At 45.8% G+C, this 19,073-nt stretch overlaps 1 protein-coding gene across 1 annotated transcript in view; it reads left to right on the top strand.

The window, feature by feature from the left end:
- Positions 1-19,073, top strand: part of LOXL2 (lysyl oxidase like 2) — a 51,894-nt gene that overhangs the window by 427 nt on the left and 32,394 nt on the right. Inside the window, exons 2-3 of the mRNA XM_082495772.1 lie at positions 9,867-10,306; positions 12,789-12,964. Coding sequence (XP_082351898.1) covers positions 9,946-10,306; positions 12,789-12,964 — 537 coding nt within the window. The 5' untranslated portion in view covers positions 9,867-9,945. The remainder of the gene's footprint in view (positions 1-9,866; positions 10,307-12,788; positions 12,965-19,073) is intronic.

Raw genomic sequence — 19,073 nt, 5'->3', positions numbered from 1 at the left:
TCCCCTTCCTTGCTCACAGGCATGCACAGATGAAATAAAAAAGACGTGTTGCAAACTGTTTACAAGTTCAGGCAACGCTTATTCTGTAATATTATTAAAATGTGCTTGATTTAGACCAGAAAGCTACAGCACATGCCATCAACGTTGTGTAAATGTTACCAGCTAAACTTCAGAAGCAGTTTAAATTCTCCTCTCTGAATAACTGTGCTCTTTCAGAGGAAGAGGCTTCAGCGCAGATGTTTCCCATTGGCAGAAGGTGCAAAAAAAAGTTACGTCCCTAGTTAAGAAATTTTTCTGCTGTCACTGCTTAGGATTCACAGCCCCTTGCAAAGCAGCCCTCAGCCTACCAGCAACTTTCTTTAGGCTGTTTTATCACGCAGCAGTTGCAGTAGTTTTCAGGAGGACTCCAGGATATGCAGTGGTATCCACCTGTGAAGAGCTGCAGCACAGAAACGCGAGATGTTTCTCTCTGCAGTGAAGTTAGCCCAGGTTGAGTTCTGATCCTTCAGCATGCGCACAACTAACTCTGCCTCCTTTTAGATTCATTTTTGTTTTTTAATTTAAACAGATGTTAGTGTGTGTGGATAGAAAAGAGATCTAGAGACCAAGGTAGTTTAGAAGACTGTAGAGAAAGATCCTAGCTTGGCTATCTGGAAGCATAGTAGTAAAACTATTTAGCATCTCTATAATCAGCTCATAAAGATGACATTGCAGTGCTTTCAAAGTTATACTGAATAGGGACTGAAAAGAATTGCTTTAGGGTTCCTACTTGCCAGTTTCATTTCTTCTGTATTGAACCACCCACAGTGGTGGAATTTTCCTTGGCTGGAAGCTAGAGAGCAGTTAGAAAACATAAAATGAAATATTAGCATGAACTACTGCAATAACAAAGCATATAGGGAGAAACCACATCTTCAACGTAGTGTGCTGGATGCTTGTTGCTGTGGGAATGAATTTCATGTCATCTTAGTTCTAAGGGCAGGGTGATGTTGGAAAGCACCCCCAAAAATGGGTTACTAATATGAATGTTAATACTTCAGTCAGATGGTGATGAGACTCGAGATAACTCTGAGATTGTCTGCTCTCCAGTCAAATCCAGTGTGGTGTGTTGTGAGCACTGGGGCAGGCATGCAGAGATGAGGTCTTTAGAAAAATCTTCAAGAAAGTTTTAGCCGCCTGGAAAAGCCACCAAGATTGAAGGGGGTGTTGATGATGTAGTAGAATATGATGCCTTTGTCCTCAGCAGGGTGATTTAATAGAGAAGGCATGCATTTTGCTGCAAGTGCTATCCTCTTGCAAGTTAAGCAGAGACCCCAAAATGCATGCCGAGTAATGTGCTCTGGGTTTTTTTCAATAGTTTGACTCCCAAGTTCATCAACTACCTTACTGTACCGCTAACTCCCCTTCTGTTTTTTCTATTTCTTGCTTTTATGTTTATTTTAAGCTTTTATTCTTTCTCCTCCTGAACTGTTTCATAACATTCTTGGTTGAAAAACACAGTGATGCCCTTTCTTAGACATCCCAGTGGATGGAATGATTTAGCAGATCAGCCAGTCAGTTGCTTGGCAAAGCGCTTTCTGTTACACGCTCTGGGAGCACGTGTGCGTGCAGATACAGGTTTACTATGAATGTCTGCAAATACACATGCTGAGGAGGAAAAGTCCTGCTCCTAATCGGTAGTAATGCCAGTGGAAGCATGTTATTTCAAGCGATATTTCATAGGAAGACCAACATGCTGTTCTGAAGTCAACCTGTCCCACGTCTGCACTGCTGATGGGTTAGGCTGTATTAATTAAGGCAGCGTTACACAGAGGTATGAGGGGCACCTCCTCCTTGCAGCATATCTAGTGTTTGCTAATGCTCTTCAAACTTGGGCTGTGCACATAAGTGTCTTGCTTCTGTGAGTGTGCGTCAGCTGTGGTACCTTTTTGTAGGGTCTTTATTCATGAACTAATTGCGTATATTGTCTATGTCATGAACTAATTCTGCATGTTTCATGAAAAGAAGTTGAATTGTATAGCTCTTGTTGTCACTGCTGGTTTTACTAAGTACAAACAGACTGCTTGGCCATCATAACCGCATCCAATAGCTGCAAATTAAAGAATTTATACTGCTAGGTTCAAAAAAATCACTTTTTCTGTTTAATTGCCTTGGAAGTATATTTGGGAATAAGTTCTGTTTCCCATTAAGAGTACAGCACAGGGTCTGTGGAACAGCCAGCTGGTGCTGGCCAGGAGCCTGAGAGTTGTCAGGATTCACATCTCTATTCATCTTCGTTCTCCAACACCAGGAAAAGGAAAGAGATAAGGAAAATAAAGAAGTTCCCAAAATGAAGCATATTTGAGTTGCAACTGTGACGTGGAGAGAAGATGCTGCGTGTGTCCATCTGATCCCCAGGCAAGGTTTTTTTGCCTCTAAGAATGCCTCAAGGGGCTAAAACGGAAAGCAAATGTGAGTAGCTTCAGTTGAAGAAGTAGATCTGAGAAGAGGCCACAGCCTGGATTTGGAAGCTCTAAGAAGCATTCAGCTGGGCCCTTTCATGAAACATTCTGACCATGGATCTGGGTGTTTTGCCCTGCAAAAATTGCTGTGTCCATGCAACTTTGGAAAGCAGTACACTTCTAACCATTTGGATCTCATTGCCCTAATCGAATAGTGGTGCAAAGGGCTTTGGTTAGGCAACTTCCACGAACACTGATTTTTCTCTTGTTGGACTTGTAGCTGTCTTCTTTTAAAAGAAAACACAAGCAAAGTGCCTTTTTTTTTTTTTTTACTCTCCTAACTAGTGTGTTTGTCCATCAGAGCTTCTCTTCTCTAGCTTCAGTAGCAAGTGATGGCAAGCAACGTGCATTCCTGGGCTATATACATTTCTCTTTGCTGTCTGTTCAAAGCACTGTCTGTTGTAGTTTATCCTCATCAGCTGGCAAACACTCCACAAACTCTTTTCTGTTCCAGGCAGTACATCAGTAAGCTTTTTTTTGGGGGGCAGTGGGGAGGGGGGAAAGGTGGATGTGTACGTAGGTACATTTGAATGTGAAGCAGAAGCCAGAAGGTTCTTCAGTAATTGTTAAATAATGTTGTTAATCTCTTGAGTGAGATCTTGTGACAAATCTATACCTTTGGATTGTGTGAGCTTTAGCTCTGCTGCGAGAGGGCATACTGGAACTTTGCTCTCTCTTTCCCTGCAGCATCCCGACAGGCTAGAAGAGGCAAATTGCATTTGGTAGCTTCCCTGATGTAAACAGCTGTTGAATTTGCTACTGGTTGCCCTTGGCCAGTTTGCAATAATGTGAGATTTGCTTTCTTAAGGGAGCTCTTGGCTCCCTGGTAGCAGGTTTCAGTTCCCGAGCAGCGACAGCTCTCTCAAGTGACTTATGAAAGCCCTGCGCTGATCGGAACGCTCCAGGAGCCCGAGTGAAAGGGATGAGCAAATGGCAACGGCTCAGTGGTAATGGCTAATAGGCATCGGTTCTTTTCTCCTCAACTGTGAAGAGAAATCCAGGGGACATGTGTTCCTCAGGGTGATCGCTAGTGGATTATATTGCCATCCTTCTGGCTTGCAGAGTCTCTGGATTTGTAACATGTCAAAACGTTACCCTGAAATGATTTCTGCTGTCGTGTGTGTTCTGGGCTCTGCCGTGAATCTTATGCAGCATTTTACAGAAACAAAAAAAAAGAACTTTAGTTTTTTATTTAGATGTCCCTAGCAGCATTTCAGTTTCCTTTAGTCATTCCATTTCCACCTCCAGCACGCTCTTTCGATTGCCTTAGCCTTTGCTGCCTCTCCTAGAAGTGGCAGTGCACTGACAGCAGAGGGGGCTTCCCTGGCCCATCAGGCGCAGCAGGATGGTGTCTCGGCCCCGGGGAGCCCATCCCAGTCATGCAACACCCTACACGAGTTTTGTTCTCAAGCCTGTGCCGTTCTGCTCTTCTCCAGGGCAGGTTCAGTTACACTGAAGTCAATCCGAAGGATTTCTGGGGATTTCTGGGGAGAGGGTTAAGAGTGACAGTGGCTTTTCTGATCCCCCCCACTTAACTGTGTCCACCCCTTAATGATGGGGATAAGTATGGGTCTTGTGTTGCTCCTCTAGCTAATGGGTCTTTGCTGTAGATTTGGATTTATTGCTATTGCTTGGTATATCTGGCCCTGGCAGTGACTTTTATGTCTTAGTGTTTTCAGAGCGTGAATAAGAGGGCTCTCATTCGTGGTTTACACTGGGGTTATAATCAATAGGGATTTAATCTATGAAAATATTAGTCCTCGTGCCTGCAGCAGGGCTGAGTCTCTTGGAACGACTGGAGAATGTATCTGAGCTCTTACCCAAGTGAGCGGTAGCAGTTCTACTCAGTCCAATAGTACTGGAGAGGGGCCCAGGGTGAATTGCCCTTGTGTTGGCTGGAGAACCGCTTGGGCGGCAGTGGGAAATCCTGTTCTGCCCCGTGGCTGTGGCCGCTGCGGGATGTGTGAGTGTGCCCGAGGAATGCGCTGTGGGCGACGGGGCATGGAATTGGAAACGCAGGGCGTACGATTCGGGCGGTACCGTTTCAAGTGGCTGAATACCAACTGTTTGGTGCTCCTGGCCGGGACCCAGGCGTGCCAGCAGTGGTCAGAGCGCTAATTATCTCTTCCTCCTGATGGATGCCAAGCCAAACGGAGCATTGCTGGATCTCCGGTCACAAAGGACTCAAATCAACCACTCCAGACTTTCCTTTCATTGTCCGGATAAGGATGGGAGCAGGAAAGCTGCTGCTTTTGGTTTTGTCTGAGCTGACCTATTGTTCGGCTGATTTGGTGAAATTAAAAAAAGGATCCTTGCTGGTAGGAGCAAGCTTTTGATTTGGGAAGATGAATAGCGTATTAGTTTCACCTGGTGAATTCTCTGAAGAAGTAAAAGCTCGATATTATTTTGAAATGAAACTGTTGTGTGTTTCCCTGTCGGCCTGTGTCCATCTGTTCCCTTCAAGACTTAAGACTGGTGTCCTGAAAAGGGCTGAGTCAGCAGCTAGCAGGAGCATGCCTTAAAGCCTTAAATTACACGTTAATGCGGTGATGGAGAATCATCTTATGGCCTGAAGTACTGGATGGGGAGCCAGGAGTCCCAGAGTATTTTCCTGGCTTTTCCACTGACTTGATTCAATAGGTTTTTAATCTTCTGTCTTGGATTCCTTTGAATGGGGAGACCAAAATATATACTTTTAGGATTACATCATTATTTATAAGTGTGGAGGCTATTTAAGAGAGGATGTGAGGGGAGGAACGAGCCCTACAATAAAGGGAATAGCCAGCACAACCCAAACGTCTCGCAAATCTAAGCCTAGATTTGTTCTAAGGGAGTTCAGCATGTGCAGCTTTCTTTGAGACTTGGGGGAAAAGTGCATCCAAATCTTGGTCACAGCAGCAGAGGAGTGGGTTTACTTAAATATTTTCTTTATTAAATTTTGTTATTGTGGCTTACAGTGATGCTGCCATAAATGTATGTGTGCAGTTGGCTCCTGTCTGACACTGTCCATCTTTGCTGCTTTAAATGTTCTTAAGTGAGTCTGTTGCTGAATTGTCAGTGTTCTCATTGAAGAGCAGTGATAGTTTTCCTTCATATTGATGCAGTACAACTGACATCTTGTAGCTAAGGAGAGAGGTTTCAGGAGGAGCCAGGAAAGAATAAACCCAGGACTCAGTGGCTGTTGTGCTGTGGAGTGAAGGAAGTGGTGTAAAATTTTCTGTGCTGCTTTATCGGTCCTCTAGACCAGTCCTGTGGTGCTGCTTGTCCTGTCTCCCAGTGAAAGCCGACCCAGATGGTATGGGTGGATGGATGCCTCTGCCAGAAGATGCCTGAGCCTCTCCAGTGCCGTAACTCCCTGTTGTCCCCCTGAGCAATCTTGATAGGTGACAGAAAGCTGAGACCCCTTTTCAGTACCGCAGTGCTGGGTGGCTTCCCTGGACGCTGCTGGTCACACTGGGCTCCTGAAGTTCCCCCATTGTACCTGGGCTGCTGTTTCTTGTGGAAAAACGAAAACGTGCTTGCATTCAAATTCCACTGGATTCTGCTTTTTCTGACATCGTGACTTGGTCTGAATAGTTTCTCTTCAGCACCTCAATAAACAAGACCTCTGGGTATGGAGGGGTTTATTTCTGGGGCGATGCAAACACTGTGAAAGCTTTCTCTCTTAATGTTTGAATTTGTAACTATTTTGAAGCGGATGGTAATATGACCTGAAGGAAAAGCGGACTGTGGTTGCTAGTACACACTGCAGTGTTGTCTCCTGAAGCATGTAGGATTGCTGCTGTACTGATGTTATGGAGAATTCCTCCAGGATCTGCTTCCGCAGGTGGCATAGGACTAGAAGGGAGATTTCTGAATGTTTTTCCAGTGCCTTCCCCTGGGCCCTTGAGCTCCTCCTCCTGATCCTCATAGGATCCTGACAAAGATGAGATACGATGCTGTACAACCCGAGCACAAAATGTGTGTGCCCCTCATCATTTTCCTTAGCGAAGGTTTGGGATCGTGTTCGTACAGGCTTGTTAAAATTCCTTTTTGCTAGTCACACTTCCCTCCATGGAGCGGGGGGCTCTCGGGCAACCGGATCCCCCCTCGCCAGGTTTTCTTCAGTGCTACGGTAAATAGTGTTTTTACTTAGTCTTGCCTGACTCTGAAGTCTCTAAGCCTTTGGGGAACAAAAGCAAACTTGCCTTTTGGAGTCGTGGGGCGCCTGGGGTTCCTGACTCAGCAAGGCTTTGCCATGAGTGAAAATTACACCTGCTGCATTTACTATATATAATTTAAATTAGATTCTCCCTGACTAACCTTGGTATCAATAAAAGTACCCTGGAAGTCTGCTGTGATGCCCGCCCCGGCTGCTCATGGACCATGAGGTCTCCCAGTGCTGTGAGTTTTTGAAAGGCTCTGGCATCTTGCAGTGGTCTGTCTGCTTTATTAATTAACACTTCAGGGAGTACCGCTCTCAGCTGGTAACTATTACATCCTGCCTCGGAATGGTTTCCCCAAATTGTTGTGTCTTTTGGCTGAAGTCCTTCAGTGAAATGACTCAAGAGCTTTGGTTTGAATAGAAAGCAGTGCTGGAAACTGGTGTTGCACAGCTTGTAGCTATTCCTTGGCCTCTGCTCACGGCAGACCCCTATTAACCTGAGCGCAGAGCTGACCGCTGGTCATTGTTTGCCTTGGCACGAGCGGGACGAGTGAAACGTGCTGACCTGCTGGTTACGCACGGTTTGGCGACCCTTTTCTCCTGTAAAATATTATTATTTAGTTCACTATTGAGTTTTCCGGAATATCATAAAACCGAACTGTAACCTAGAGGGGAATTTGGTGTATCCTGTTAATTATGCTGACATGCCTTCTAATCTCTTGGGAGCTAGAGGTCCTTCAGGGCTTGACCGTGAGGCTGCTCACCACGCATTATCTGCCTTTGCCTTCTCAAATGTCCTCCGTGCGGCTGCCTGCTACGCAGCAAGACCGTCCAGATGCTTCAGAAGGTCCCAACAATACGTAAACAGAGCGCTGCGTTCTTGCGCGTGTGGGACAGCCATGGGAAAGCTGTAATGACTTCTTTAGAAACCCGACTGTGCAGCTTTCGGCTGAGTCTGGGCCCTGCTACCCCTCATCGTAGGTTTTGGAGAGAGATTGTTTCAGTCCAACTTAGGTTTTGATTAATATTTGCTGAGGCTTTTAAAATCCAATTCCTGCAGTAGCAAGAAAACAACAGCCACATAAAATGAAGTAGGTCAAAACAGATGTTTAAAGGAGATTAAAACCGAAAGCCAGATTTTTCTGAAGACCGCTAGGCTTGCGGGTCTGCTAGGCTTGATGTTAGACATCCCCCTTTCGGTATTTTTCCTTGTAAGTAACATATGTTATTCTTCTCTGTTATGATCTGACTGAGGGGGTTACTCAAATCTCTTTATACTGTTTCTGACAATTGCTCTGCCCATGTGTTTATCCTCTGGGCTAAAAACCATCTTGTATCCATGAAATACATTGCAAGAGGTTTGTTTTGAAATCGGCGCTTGTAGGTATTGAAGTCAGGCATGTCTGACTAGTACTAATGTGCCTTGACTCGGGAGCCTTTTATTTTTGTAGAACACATGTATCCTGCCCTGTGGACTGCATTTGCTTTGGGAAATCCCCCTTGTTTGCTGCTGGAGGGGGAACAGCCTTGCGAAAGCAGTTGTACTTCCTTCCTCTCTTCCTCTCCAGCTCTCCGGTGTGGGGTAGGACTGTATTTTATTCCTCTCTCACAGCCTCATCTCCTCACCTGCAAAAAAATTGAAAAATACCTAGTTTCCACGGCAGTATTTCTCTGAATGGCTGATGAAAATTTACAAATCTCGATCTTGTGAAAGTACGTGGCTCCTTGAAACCAAGTGTTTATTTTCTGAGATGTTTTTGCCACGTCTTCTCCCCCTGCCCTGATTTAGCTAGACCTGTTATAAAGTATCCCCTTTCTTTTCCCGTTTCCTTCCTTGATGTCCAAGGCTAGACTTTTAACCCACATGCTTTCCATTTCATTTGTCTATTCCTTAGGCAAATGCCTTTCATCCCCAGGTCTCAAAGCACTTCAGTAGGAAGCTCGTGATCACCAGCCCTGTTTTACACAAGGGGAAACTGAGGCACAGCCCTGGAAGCGACCTGCCTGAGGTTCCGCAGCTGAGGTTTGAACTGATGTCTCTTGAATTTCAGGCTAGTCGCCTAGGATTTGATACATCTCCTCATTAAGCAGCTTGAAAAGCTGGTTAACGTGTCTTGCTGTGTCTTTGTATGAATATGTGATCTTCTCGTTGATTTTTAGGGATAGCTAAGACCTAGCAAAAATACCGGAGGATTTTAGCTTCTAGACATCTGGTTTTGGAGCCAAGTCTTTCCCTTTCTTCCTCCCCTTTGGTGGTTGCCAGGAAATAATGGAGCTTTGAAGGGCTGGGGAGTTTTTTTTCCCACTACACTCTGGTATTGCTTCATTTGGAAACTATTCAATCATCAACCCCCCCGTGCGCTGCTTGACCGCTCCATGTGCTGGGTGCCTGAATGAAGGCTGCGGAGGACATGAGCGGGGAGCGAGCAGAAAAGGACCGGGATTTAAAATCTGCACAGCATCTGGATGAAATTCCTTTAATGAGTCAAAAAGTTGCTGGTTCATACCTTAAATGACGAGCTTATTTAAAGATGTAGCACTTGTATGACAAGTAAGTCCCTATCCAGACGTGGCAACCAAAAACTGGAGACCATTAGCCGCTACTCCATTGCACTGACGAGGTTAGCCAAGACTACTTCTGCAAAGTGTCTCTGTCCAGTAACACATGTTGATTCTCTACAGATGAAACTGGACGTGCAGTGACAGAAATAAGTCTTCTATCATTGTATTGGGAAAACAGACTTCAATATAAATACCTCACTTCTGACCATATTATAATACACTTCACAACCCTTCTGGTTTTCCACTGTTTAAGTGATGGTTTTGGCTTCTTTATTGAAGGAGGTACAGGAGAAAAATGGTTCAGTTCTGTCCCGGTAGGATTTGAACCGAGGTTGGCTGTAGCTTGCTAGACCCACTGAACTACTGGATTTACAGAGAAATAGGAAAATCAATCGCTAACACTTGTGACCTGTAGAATTTTGCCCTGGAAAAAAAAATATTTTCCAGCTAAAACTATTTAGCAAGTTGGCCTAAGCTTAGAAATGGTTTTCATGGGGGGAAGAGGTGGTGTTCAGTTTGTTCTTCCACCCCACGAGAAATAATTTACTTGACTTTGGTTTTTACAGGCGGCCTTGTACATAGCTTTATCCCCTGCTGAAGCAAGAGATATAAAGTCCATGTCGTCACCAAGCCTTACTCAAACTTTCCTTTCATTTCAGGACAGCCGCACAGTACCTACCTGCACTGATTGGCAGCTGCTAGCAGAGGACTTGGCTCTGAGAACTGTGAGCACTGAAAATGGAAAGATTCCTGGGTTTTACCCGTAACCACTGTTTCATCGTGCTGTTCTTCATCTCCCTGAGCACGCTGGGCCTTGCCCAGTATGAACACTGGCCCTACCTCCCCGGTTACCCTGAGCCACCCCCACAAGTGTACCAGCCCCCCCAGAGGCCGGCAAACGTTCCCAAGATCCAGCTGCGGCTTGCAGGGCAGAAGAGAAAACACAACGAAGGCAGAGTGGAGGTGTTTTACAGCGGCGAGTGGGGCACGGTGTGTGACGATGACTTCTCCATCCACGCTGCGCACGTGGTCTGCCGGGAGCTGGGCTACGTGGAGGCGGTGTCTTGGCTACCCAGCTCGAAGTACGGAAAGGGAGAAGGTAAGGTGACTCCAGAGCAGGGGTATCGTACTAGCTATCTCTCCAATCCCCAATAATTCTTGACCTGTCAATCAAATTTGAGTTGTAGCGATATTTCCTGCAAATGTAACTGAAAAGGTTTCTGGGTGAAGGAGTGCCTCTTTAAATCAGGTTCCTGTTAGACTGAACAGTTAAATTAATAGGTGTTTGCTTGTTTTGACTGAACCAAGTTAAGGAATGGTGAGATAAAGAGCTGAAGGACCGGATCCTGGTGTGTGAACTCTGGCAGGGGATGCTTGGGAGCAGGCGGTGGTGGAGAAGGGTAGGAGGCTTCTCAGCAGCCAGTGTGGCTCATCAAAAGGCAAGCTGCACCTGCAAGTGTACTGTATAAGCGGTCCATTTCTTTATTTGCGTTTCCATTGCCTTGCAGTGAGTCAAACAGAACCTCTAAACACTTCTTCCTCCTAGTCTCTTTTCCTCTGAACTGTTTAGGCTCTAAACAGAGTGCCTATGTGGTGCTCTACAAATCTTCTCTCCCCCTGTTAGCCTCTCTAGAGACATATGCATCACACTGCAGTGCAGCCTAGCCTATAGAACCCCAAAGGGGTGGGCACACTTCGTGTCCCGTATGAGACTATGTTTATAATAATCCTCTTGGACACTCTCAGGCTGTTCCTCGTGGGGAAAAGCTACTCACCCTCACCCCAAATTGTACATCCTTTCTTGCTCTTTGAAATTGTATGTGATGGACGTGTGGACAATTGCAGATCATGCCTTATTGCACCTCATTCCCAAAGAATGGGAACGTGCTGGACAAAGACTTTGCAAGGTGAATGTTTGTGTGTTATAGTAATGAATTCTTGAAATCACAATGCTTGAAAAAGAATAGCTCTGTAATATATATCTCAACAGATTTGTCATCTCTTGATATGCTGTTGGTTAAATGTTGACCTACAGAGAATTTTCTCTGCAAACATTGAAGCCTGGCACACTGTTGATGTAGCCCACAGACAGATTATTTCCACTGCAGCAGGGATAAACGTGCTGTATGTCTATTACTTAGCACCACTCATTAGTGCTCACACCTACAAACTTGCCCGTAAAAGAGCAAGCGGGCCTTAACAGTGACTTGACTGAAATGCGAAACCTTGAATGTTGTCCCAGGCTGTGGATTTTGGCTCTTGGGGTAGAGTAGGAGATTTCCGAGCAAGAAAGAGGCCATGACATTTGAAAACAAACCAGAAACCGATTGCCATGTGATGTAACGGGAGCGAGAGTTCTCTGCACGCCAGAGTAGCGCTGGGTAAATCCCGGTGCAGGGGGGATCGCGCCTTCCTCCAACCGCAGAGCCGGGCTTTGCGGGAGCTCTTTCTGCTCTCCTGTTTGGGGAGCACGGCGAGGGCTGGCAGATCCATCCACTGGTGATTAACCAAGTGAACTTGTTCGAGCTGCTGGAACGAAGCTGGGACGGCCAAGGGAAACAGCTACAGAATCTCCTGGTGGCTCTGAAGGTCAGGCAGTCCTTTCTGTCCAAAGGACGTGTTATTTTTCAGACAAGCAAAGTGTTTGGGATCCTAAAATATGGAAATTGCGTGTTGGCCCTTGCTCCCTGCAATTTAGGGGGCAAATCTGAGGGGAGAAGCATGTGCCCAGCACATTTCCAAAGGGAAAAGGAGCGCTTTGAAAAGATGAATCTCAGAGATGCTGTTGGCACTTTTGCTCTCAGATGCTCCTGGGAAAATATGACCTAAAGTTTGGAGGTGACACCTATTGATTTTTGTCTGCTCGTCTTAAAAGTGAGTTCTGAGAGACCTTATTTTTTTAAAAATATATATACATGCATGTACACGTGCACGCTCCTGTGTGCACGCACACACACACTTTTTGCTGGAGGGAAAATGGTAATTACAGTCTGGAAACTGGATCTGGCAATTTGTTTTCAAAGAGTATCCAAGTAACAAGAGGTTCCAATCAATAGTGGTTTGCTAAAGCTTTTGCAAAAATCTGCTTTTAAAAAGTTAGGGCTTATAATCAAAACTTTGAGCTGTCTCTTATAAGAGATTTAATGAGGATTTGAGAAACGAGAAATGATGTAAAGAGAAGCCTTAAATACAGAAGGGGTGATTTGGTGAGTATGATGAGATGCAGGGTCTAATCAGCCAAATCGAAGGGACCCGGTGACACTGTGTGCTCTGAAGTGGCTGTCATCAGAGGAGGTCAGTTATCGCTGTGAGCAGCAGAGATCTGCTTCAGGCTAGTGGTATTTTTTTATTACCATGCAGATAAGGGAAAGGGAAAGGTGTGGGGCAGTGCTGGTTCCAGTTAGTAAGTACTTGAGGTGGATTGTTGGTGTTCCTTAGCTGTTTTATTCAACCTTATTTTAGCAGTAATCTAAATTACCCCGACGTAGTAAGACGCAGAAGCCGTGCTTTGCTCTCAGTTATCAGTACAGTCTAGGTTTATCCTCTTTGTGAGTCTCAGTTCTATTTTCTTTCCCCTTCAGGGAAAATTTGGATGGACAATGTCCACTGTAATGGCAAGGAGACCACCCTGGCAGCATGCACTTCAAATGGCTGGGGAGTAACTGACTGCAAACACACCGAAGACGTGGGAGTGGTCTGCAGTGAAAAGAGAATCCCTGGCTTCAAGTTTGACAACTCATTGCTTAACCAAATAGAGGTAAACATACTTCAAATGACAAGCTGCTGATCAAGAGCCTTCTGCGGACAGGAGTGTCTGCTGCTACGCACTATAGGTTATCCCAGCTGCACGCTATGGGTAAAGCAAACTCCTGACAGCGCTTCTAGATGCTGGCTAAAATTTCAGATTTGAATTTCAGCTGTTCAGAGCGTTATATGTGTAATTAGAACTTGAAAAGGTTTTTTTATAGCATAAGAATAAGTAAGGAAAAAATATATTACTCCCGTCCCGCAATCACGTTTCAAAATTGAAAATTCGTTTATTGTATTCTAAGAATGAATTTAGAGAGACAGGATATGTGTTGTGCTCATAGACCTTACACCTGGGTGGCTTTGTTGGCTCATAGTACTAAATGACTGAGTTTTCTTTCCCCTGTCCCCTCCTTTTCGGTACTGGGAGCAATTTGGAGGTCTCTGGTATCAGAGTGGGGGTCAGCAGGTAGGCTTGGATTTGGAGGTGAATAGGGCTTAAAACCACAGCTTGAAATGGGGGGATTTATAAGGAAAGACATAAAGAGATTTTTGCGCAGTTTGACTAAGCAATGGTGAAGTAACCATGATAACTGTATGGAAATATTTGCGGGAATTGGGGATTAGTACTGGAAGTGATGAAAGGGATTGAAGGGAGGAAAATGTGGGCTGGTCGCTGGGGAAAAGGTTGTGGACTGTGACTGGGTTAGACTGCTTGGCTGAGGTTGAGACTCTTGGGGAGATGACAGAAGCAAAATGCTCGAGTCGCCTTCCGTGGACTTGTTAGGTTTCTGCAGAGGAAAGAGCTGGGGGACTACTGGGCTGGGAAGAAGTTGGGCTGAGCTCTTCAAAGAGGGGAAAAAAAAAAGTTTGTTTTTTTTTCCCTTCAGCTTTTCAGGTTGGAAAGTATTTGTGGTGACTCAGCTAACATCTCCCGTGTTTCGGATGCTCTGGTGTTTCAGTGTGCGAATTCAGTGGTTGCCTTTGGTCAAAATTTATCGAAAGACCCTATCCGGTAACCACAGTCAAATCTTATTTTAAGCAGACGGGGAATCCAGGATGTATCATACCGCAGTGCGGTTTCCATGGCTGAGCCTTGGCTTCGTTCATCATCTGAAACAATGGATAGAGCCTTTTTTATCACTTAAAAGCAAAATCGTTCTAGCAGTTCCTTCGTAGCCACTGATTTAGAAATGGTCTCCCAGCATATTCTTCCATCAGAGGTTAATGTAACGTAATGCACTTGACAAGAGAAGATAATACGCTCAGTCAAACCTTTCATTGCCCTGCTGAGGCTTTGGGAAGAACACTGTATGAGTGAGCAGGCGGCATCCACCACTTCCACGGAAGGCTCCTGGGCACGGGTGCAGATACAGGGTATGAGCACTAAAATTCTCTTCCTTGCCTCGACCTTGCTTCACTTGGCTAAGGAGGGAAAGGAGCCTTTCCAGAGGGATCCCAAGCTGCCTCCGTCAATGGCACCGTTGTTGCTCAGGGAATGAGGCGAGATCATGGAACATCAGTGATGGCTTTGGCAGATGCGTGCTTCCCCAAAGCCACAGTGAATCCTCAAGACAGAGGCCTGGAAGAAAAGATGCTTTAGTCTAGACGGAGGTCACTTCACTGTGACATGCTTCAGATATTAATCATAACAGCTTTGGAGGGCTTTGCTTTTCCATTAGCTAAGCACTGGAGGCTGACTAATGAGTTGAACACACTGGGTAATTGAGGGCTAGCTTGCGCTGATGCTGTGTGGGTGCTTAACGTTCGCTTATGATAAGTAAAATGAATCATGAGATTGAAGCAGTTCATGCAGCAGAAGCCTGACTCACTAACAGGATCACTCGGGAGAAATAGGTGTAAGAGGACTCTTATTCCCCATTCTCTGGCAGCTCTTGGGAGCTATGTGTGGATGAAGGCATCCGCTGACACAACAAGTAACAGCATTCACAGCAATTGCTAAGGGGCACCGATGACTATAGACGCTGAACTGGTGTTGGGGGGGGGAAGTAAAATAGAAGAATAGCTTTATTTTTAAGTGCCTGCACTAAGCTGAGAGCTGTCAGCCTGGCTGTCCCTGTGACTTTGTCCTGGTGGTAGAAAGTAGTGTTGCGTTTTCTGGGCAGTGGCTGCTGTCACCCCCAGCTCTGCACGTCCCTGTCTGTATGTGCGTGCTTCTCCCTTCCCCATCGCAGCTTGAATTCTGTGAACGACTTTAGTACCATACTGTTGCTTCCACAAAGCCAGGCTGATATTTCTTATATGCCTATAAGATTGCTGGCAGCTGAAGGGTTCTTTTTCTGCTGGTTTCACTGCAGCAGGATTAGGGCTAAAGGTGATGAGCTATAAATTTTTAAAATGCCATTGTGGAAGCACTTTTCAGTCACAGCTAGCTGTCAAATGTTTAAACTCTTTCCCCCTCTCTCAGCTTTCCTCCTCTTCTAAATCTTTGCTTTATCTCATTAGCAGCTGGCGTGACATAGTTTGAGTGAAAGATGATGAGCAGGGTTACTCATAGGGTCATAAACTCCAAAACAGGGAGGTCAAAAGGCTTGTGTGAATGCATGTTGAAAGTCTTTGCCCTCTCTAACATGCCTGGGAATTCTGCATATCATACCTCACATTCACCAGAGGTAACATCATCGTTTTGTAAGCTGCTGGGTTCTTTAGTCCGTAGCCCACAGCTTGCCCAAGTGATGTTTTCTCTTTGGAATGAGATCAGGGGTTGAAGGGCCTGGAATTTTCTGCCGAGCAGCAATGCTGTGGTCAGGTCTCTCCACCAGTCCCAGTGGCTTCAGCTACTGCACTGACGGAGTAAACCAGTACAAATTTCCTACTGAGGTTTCCAATGGAAGATATGTCGTTTTACTCTTAAGCGGCTTTTAAAACCAGACTTTACCCAAAATAGGCCTGGTTTAAGACGGTGCACAGAGCTTACGTATTCAGTTGCACCTTCCAATGTTGCTTTCCCACTCTAGTAACAACTGTAATGATTCCCAAATGGATCTGACTGTTTGGGAACTGATGTGTTTACAGCCAACAGATTAACAGTAGCAAGTGCTGACTTCGGCGCACGCTCGTGTGTCAGGGTGCAAGTGGCGGTGGGGCAGGAGCAGCAGTTCCGTTCCGCTTCCCTGTTGCAAGCGTTTGGGGGAAATGACCCGATTTGTGCAGCCTGGTTAACCCATCGCCAAACGTGTGCCGTCGCACTTAGAGTTCCCTTGCCTGTAATAGGGAGCTCTGTGTGTTCCCACTGCCAGGGGCAGACAGACCATCTTAAATTCATCATTTAGAAAGTGTCTTAAAGACCCTTTAGTGCTGAGTTTTCTGGAGCTGCCAAGCGCTGCTAAGATTTAACGTGGAAAGCCGGTAGGTATAAGACAACATCTGACTTCATTTTGATGAAGGTCCAGCTCAGAGGGGCCGTGCAAATTGATGTGTGCTCAAATCTGGCCTCGCTTCCTAAAAATCTGACAGGCAGAGAGTTCACACTCTTTTAAAAGCAACATGATAGCCCTCGAGCAGAGTTTATTTTTATTGGACAACGTACATACCTTCATTCCCCAGTTTGGAAATACTGCAGATAAGTAGTATAGGATGAAATTTTCCACCACCGTAAACCACTTGGCTTATATATATATGTGCTCAGACAGATCTTTCCCCATTATGGCTCATGTTTGGAGGGTTACGTCATATCTCTTCCTGTCCCTGAGCCTTTCCATTCCCTGACCCTTGCTTCTGTAAGACAAGTTCCCACTCATAGGCCACAGTGATGAAACGTTTCGGTCTAGGGTGAGTGCTGGAAGATCTGTGATCAGATGATGGGAGACAGGTAGGAAGAGGTTAACCCTTCTAAGCGGACCGAGGTTGGGGCAGGTCTGAAATCCATCAGTCTGTTGCTAAAGGGCAGGCAAAACCCATCAGGTTTTGCTTGCTATTTTCCCCAGCCGCTGCAGCTTTTAGCCTCAGGACTTGTTCAAAGGATTATTTCTTGGAGGGTGATGAATGTGCATAGCAGGACAGCCCTTTCATGGGCTGTCGGCCGGTCGGAATTAGCTCAGTGGCTGCGTAAACACTGAAGGTTGCTCACCTTTTCAAAGCGAGGAGAGCAGTGTTTGCTTGATGCTGACGTGAGCGTGATGACACTGAACGCATTTTACACAGGGGCTTTTCCCCCTCCTCTTTAAAGCGTGTAGACTAAATACGCAGACAGTGTCTCGTTAATGGAGAGAAGCGGGGCTTGTGGTTTGGCTTTGTTATTACCTGTTGGCCTTTGGGGCCATTAGGAGGGGAAATGCGGGTACCACTGGTATAGCATCCTCTCTCCCCTCCTGCAGACCCCAGCTCTGTGCGAGTGGGTTGCGCACCCTGGAAGAGTTAAAAGAGTTAAAAAGCAGTAGCTGTGCTTGGAGGTGCTGCAAGTGTGTGGCTGAGCGTGGCTTGACCCAGGAATTGTATGGGAACGTAAAGGCTGCCCACAGCCTGTGTGGATGGTTGGGAACACGAGGAGGTTGACACTGATCCTCACTTGCTGTGATCCTTCACGGAAGCATCTGCACATCCAGTACGATGGGGCCAAAGTTGTTGTTTAAAATAACACCATTGTTTAACTTGGAGTTTGATTTAACTTGCTTTCCTTCTCTTTTAGCCACAGTGTTGCCTGGGGGAAAAGCTCTTGTTTTGCATCCTCTAATTCACATTAGCGGTGTTGATGTACAACTTGGGTCTAACCCTGATGGCAGAGCACATTACCCGCTTTATTCATGATGGTAACTCTTGGAGGCATTACAGTGTGCAGGCACATTGCGAGTGGTGTCTTGGGAGCGCAAAGGTCAGTGAGGGTGAAAGGAAAAGTTTAGTCATGTTGGTTTTAAGTGCTCAACGCTTATCTGGGAAGACAGAAACTGCTTGCTGACTGCGATGGAGTTTGGGAGGGATAGACAGTAAGTGCTATAAATATATACACTGAACTGCAATAATTCAAGCTTTGTAAAATATAACAAGTGGAATCTGCTGCTTTAGCCCAAGATCTTGGAGTACGTGGGGCCTTGTGCTGTCTGTTTGCCCCCAGTAAGCACTGCATCTGTTCTGCAGCTGGGGCAGGGGGAGCCCACAAGGGGAAGGGACAGGTTCTAGGAGCTAAGTGGAGGAAAAGAGCCGGGAGCAGAACCTGTGTGTCTTGACTGTCCTGAACTGCATCCCTCCGTCCACTAAGATGTCGCGGCAAAAAGTGCAAAGAGCAGAATAACATCCATGCAGAAGTGCAGCACAACTGTTGGTCACTTCTTGTCTTGCAGTCCACGGGTGTCTGATAGTGGTCAGGTGGGGAGCGTGGACCTGCTTTAAGGTTCCTTTATCCAGTGCTAAAGCCCGTGGTTTAAATGTGTGCACAGTCTTAAATGTTTTCCTAAGTCTTTGCAGGATGCCAGAAGCTCTGAAAGCAAAATGATTTAATGTGTGTTCACAAAACCAGGAGCAGGGAATGCTGTCCCTGCTTTTTCAAACGGTACGTGTAGCCACTTCGTGCTGTCCAAACGCAGCACCGGCCCACCTGCAACTGCCTTACTGGGTTGACCAGCAATTTTAAGACCACAGTAACTAGCTCCTACCCTTAATATATTCCTTAAATAAATGCGCGATAGGTTTGGGTGGTTTTTTTAACCTATCCCCCAAAACATCCTTAACAAAATATTTGTTGTCCGCCCTCTTCCTCTGTGTGCACACACACAGAGGCTTCAAATAGGACAGACTCTAAATAGATCAAATTGCTGCAGCCGTTACAAGTTCACAAATAGATCTGGTACCTGAGACTAGACTGTAGCTTTGGCCAGACGGTGGGCAGACGAGGTGTAGCTAAACATACCAGGCTGTGCTGCTATTTCTGTCGTTCCTTTCCCTTCTGGGTGTAGATGAAGCGTTAAAAAAAAAAAAAAATCTTCAAAACCCAGTGGCTCAAAGGCTCTGGTTAGGCCAAGTTAAAAGTGGGTTGAGCTATATTGTCCAGGTTTAACTGGTGGGAAAGGGCATTGCTAAGTTCTGCTCAGGAGCTTTCAGTTAAATTGGGCTCTGTGGATGAGGCCATATAAAATGCTCCCATATGCTGAGCTGCTTCTAACTGG

Source organism: Vanellus vanellus, assembly GCF_965231255.1.
Source record: "Vanellus vanellus genome assembly, chromosome: 26".
In the NCBI taxonomy this organism is placed as follows: Eukaryota; Metazoa; Chordata; class Aves; order Charadriiformes; family Charadriidae; genus Vanellus; species Vanellus vanellus.
Note: the sequence above shows the minus strand (reverse complement) of the source record. Positions and strands in the feature narration are given on the sequence as shown.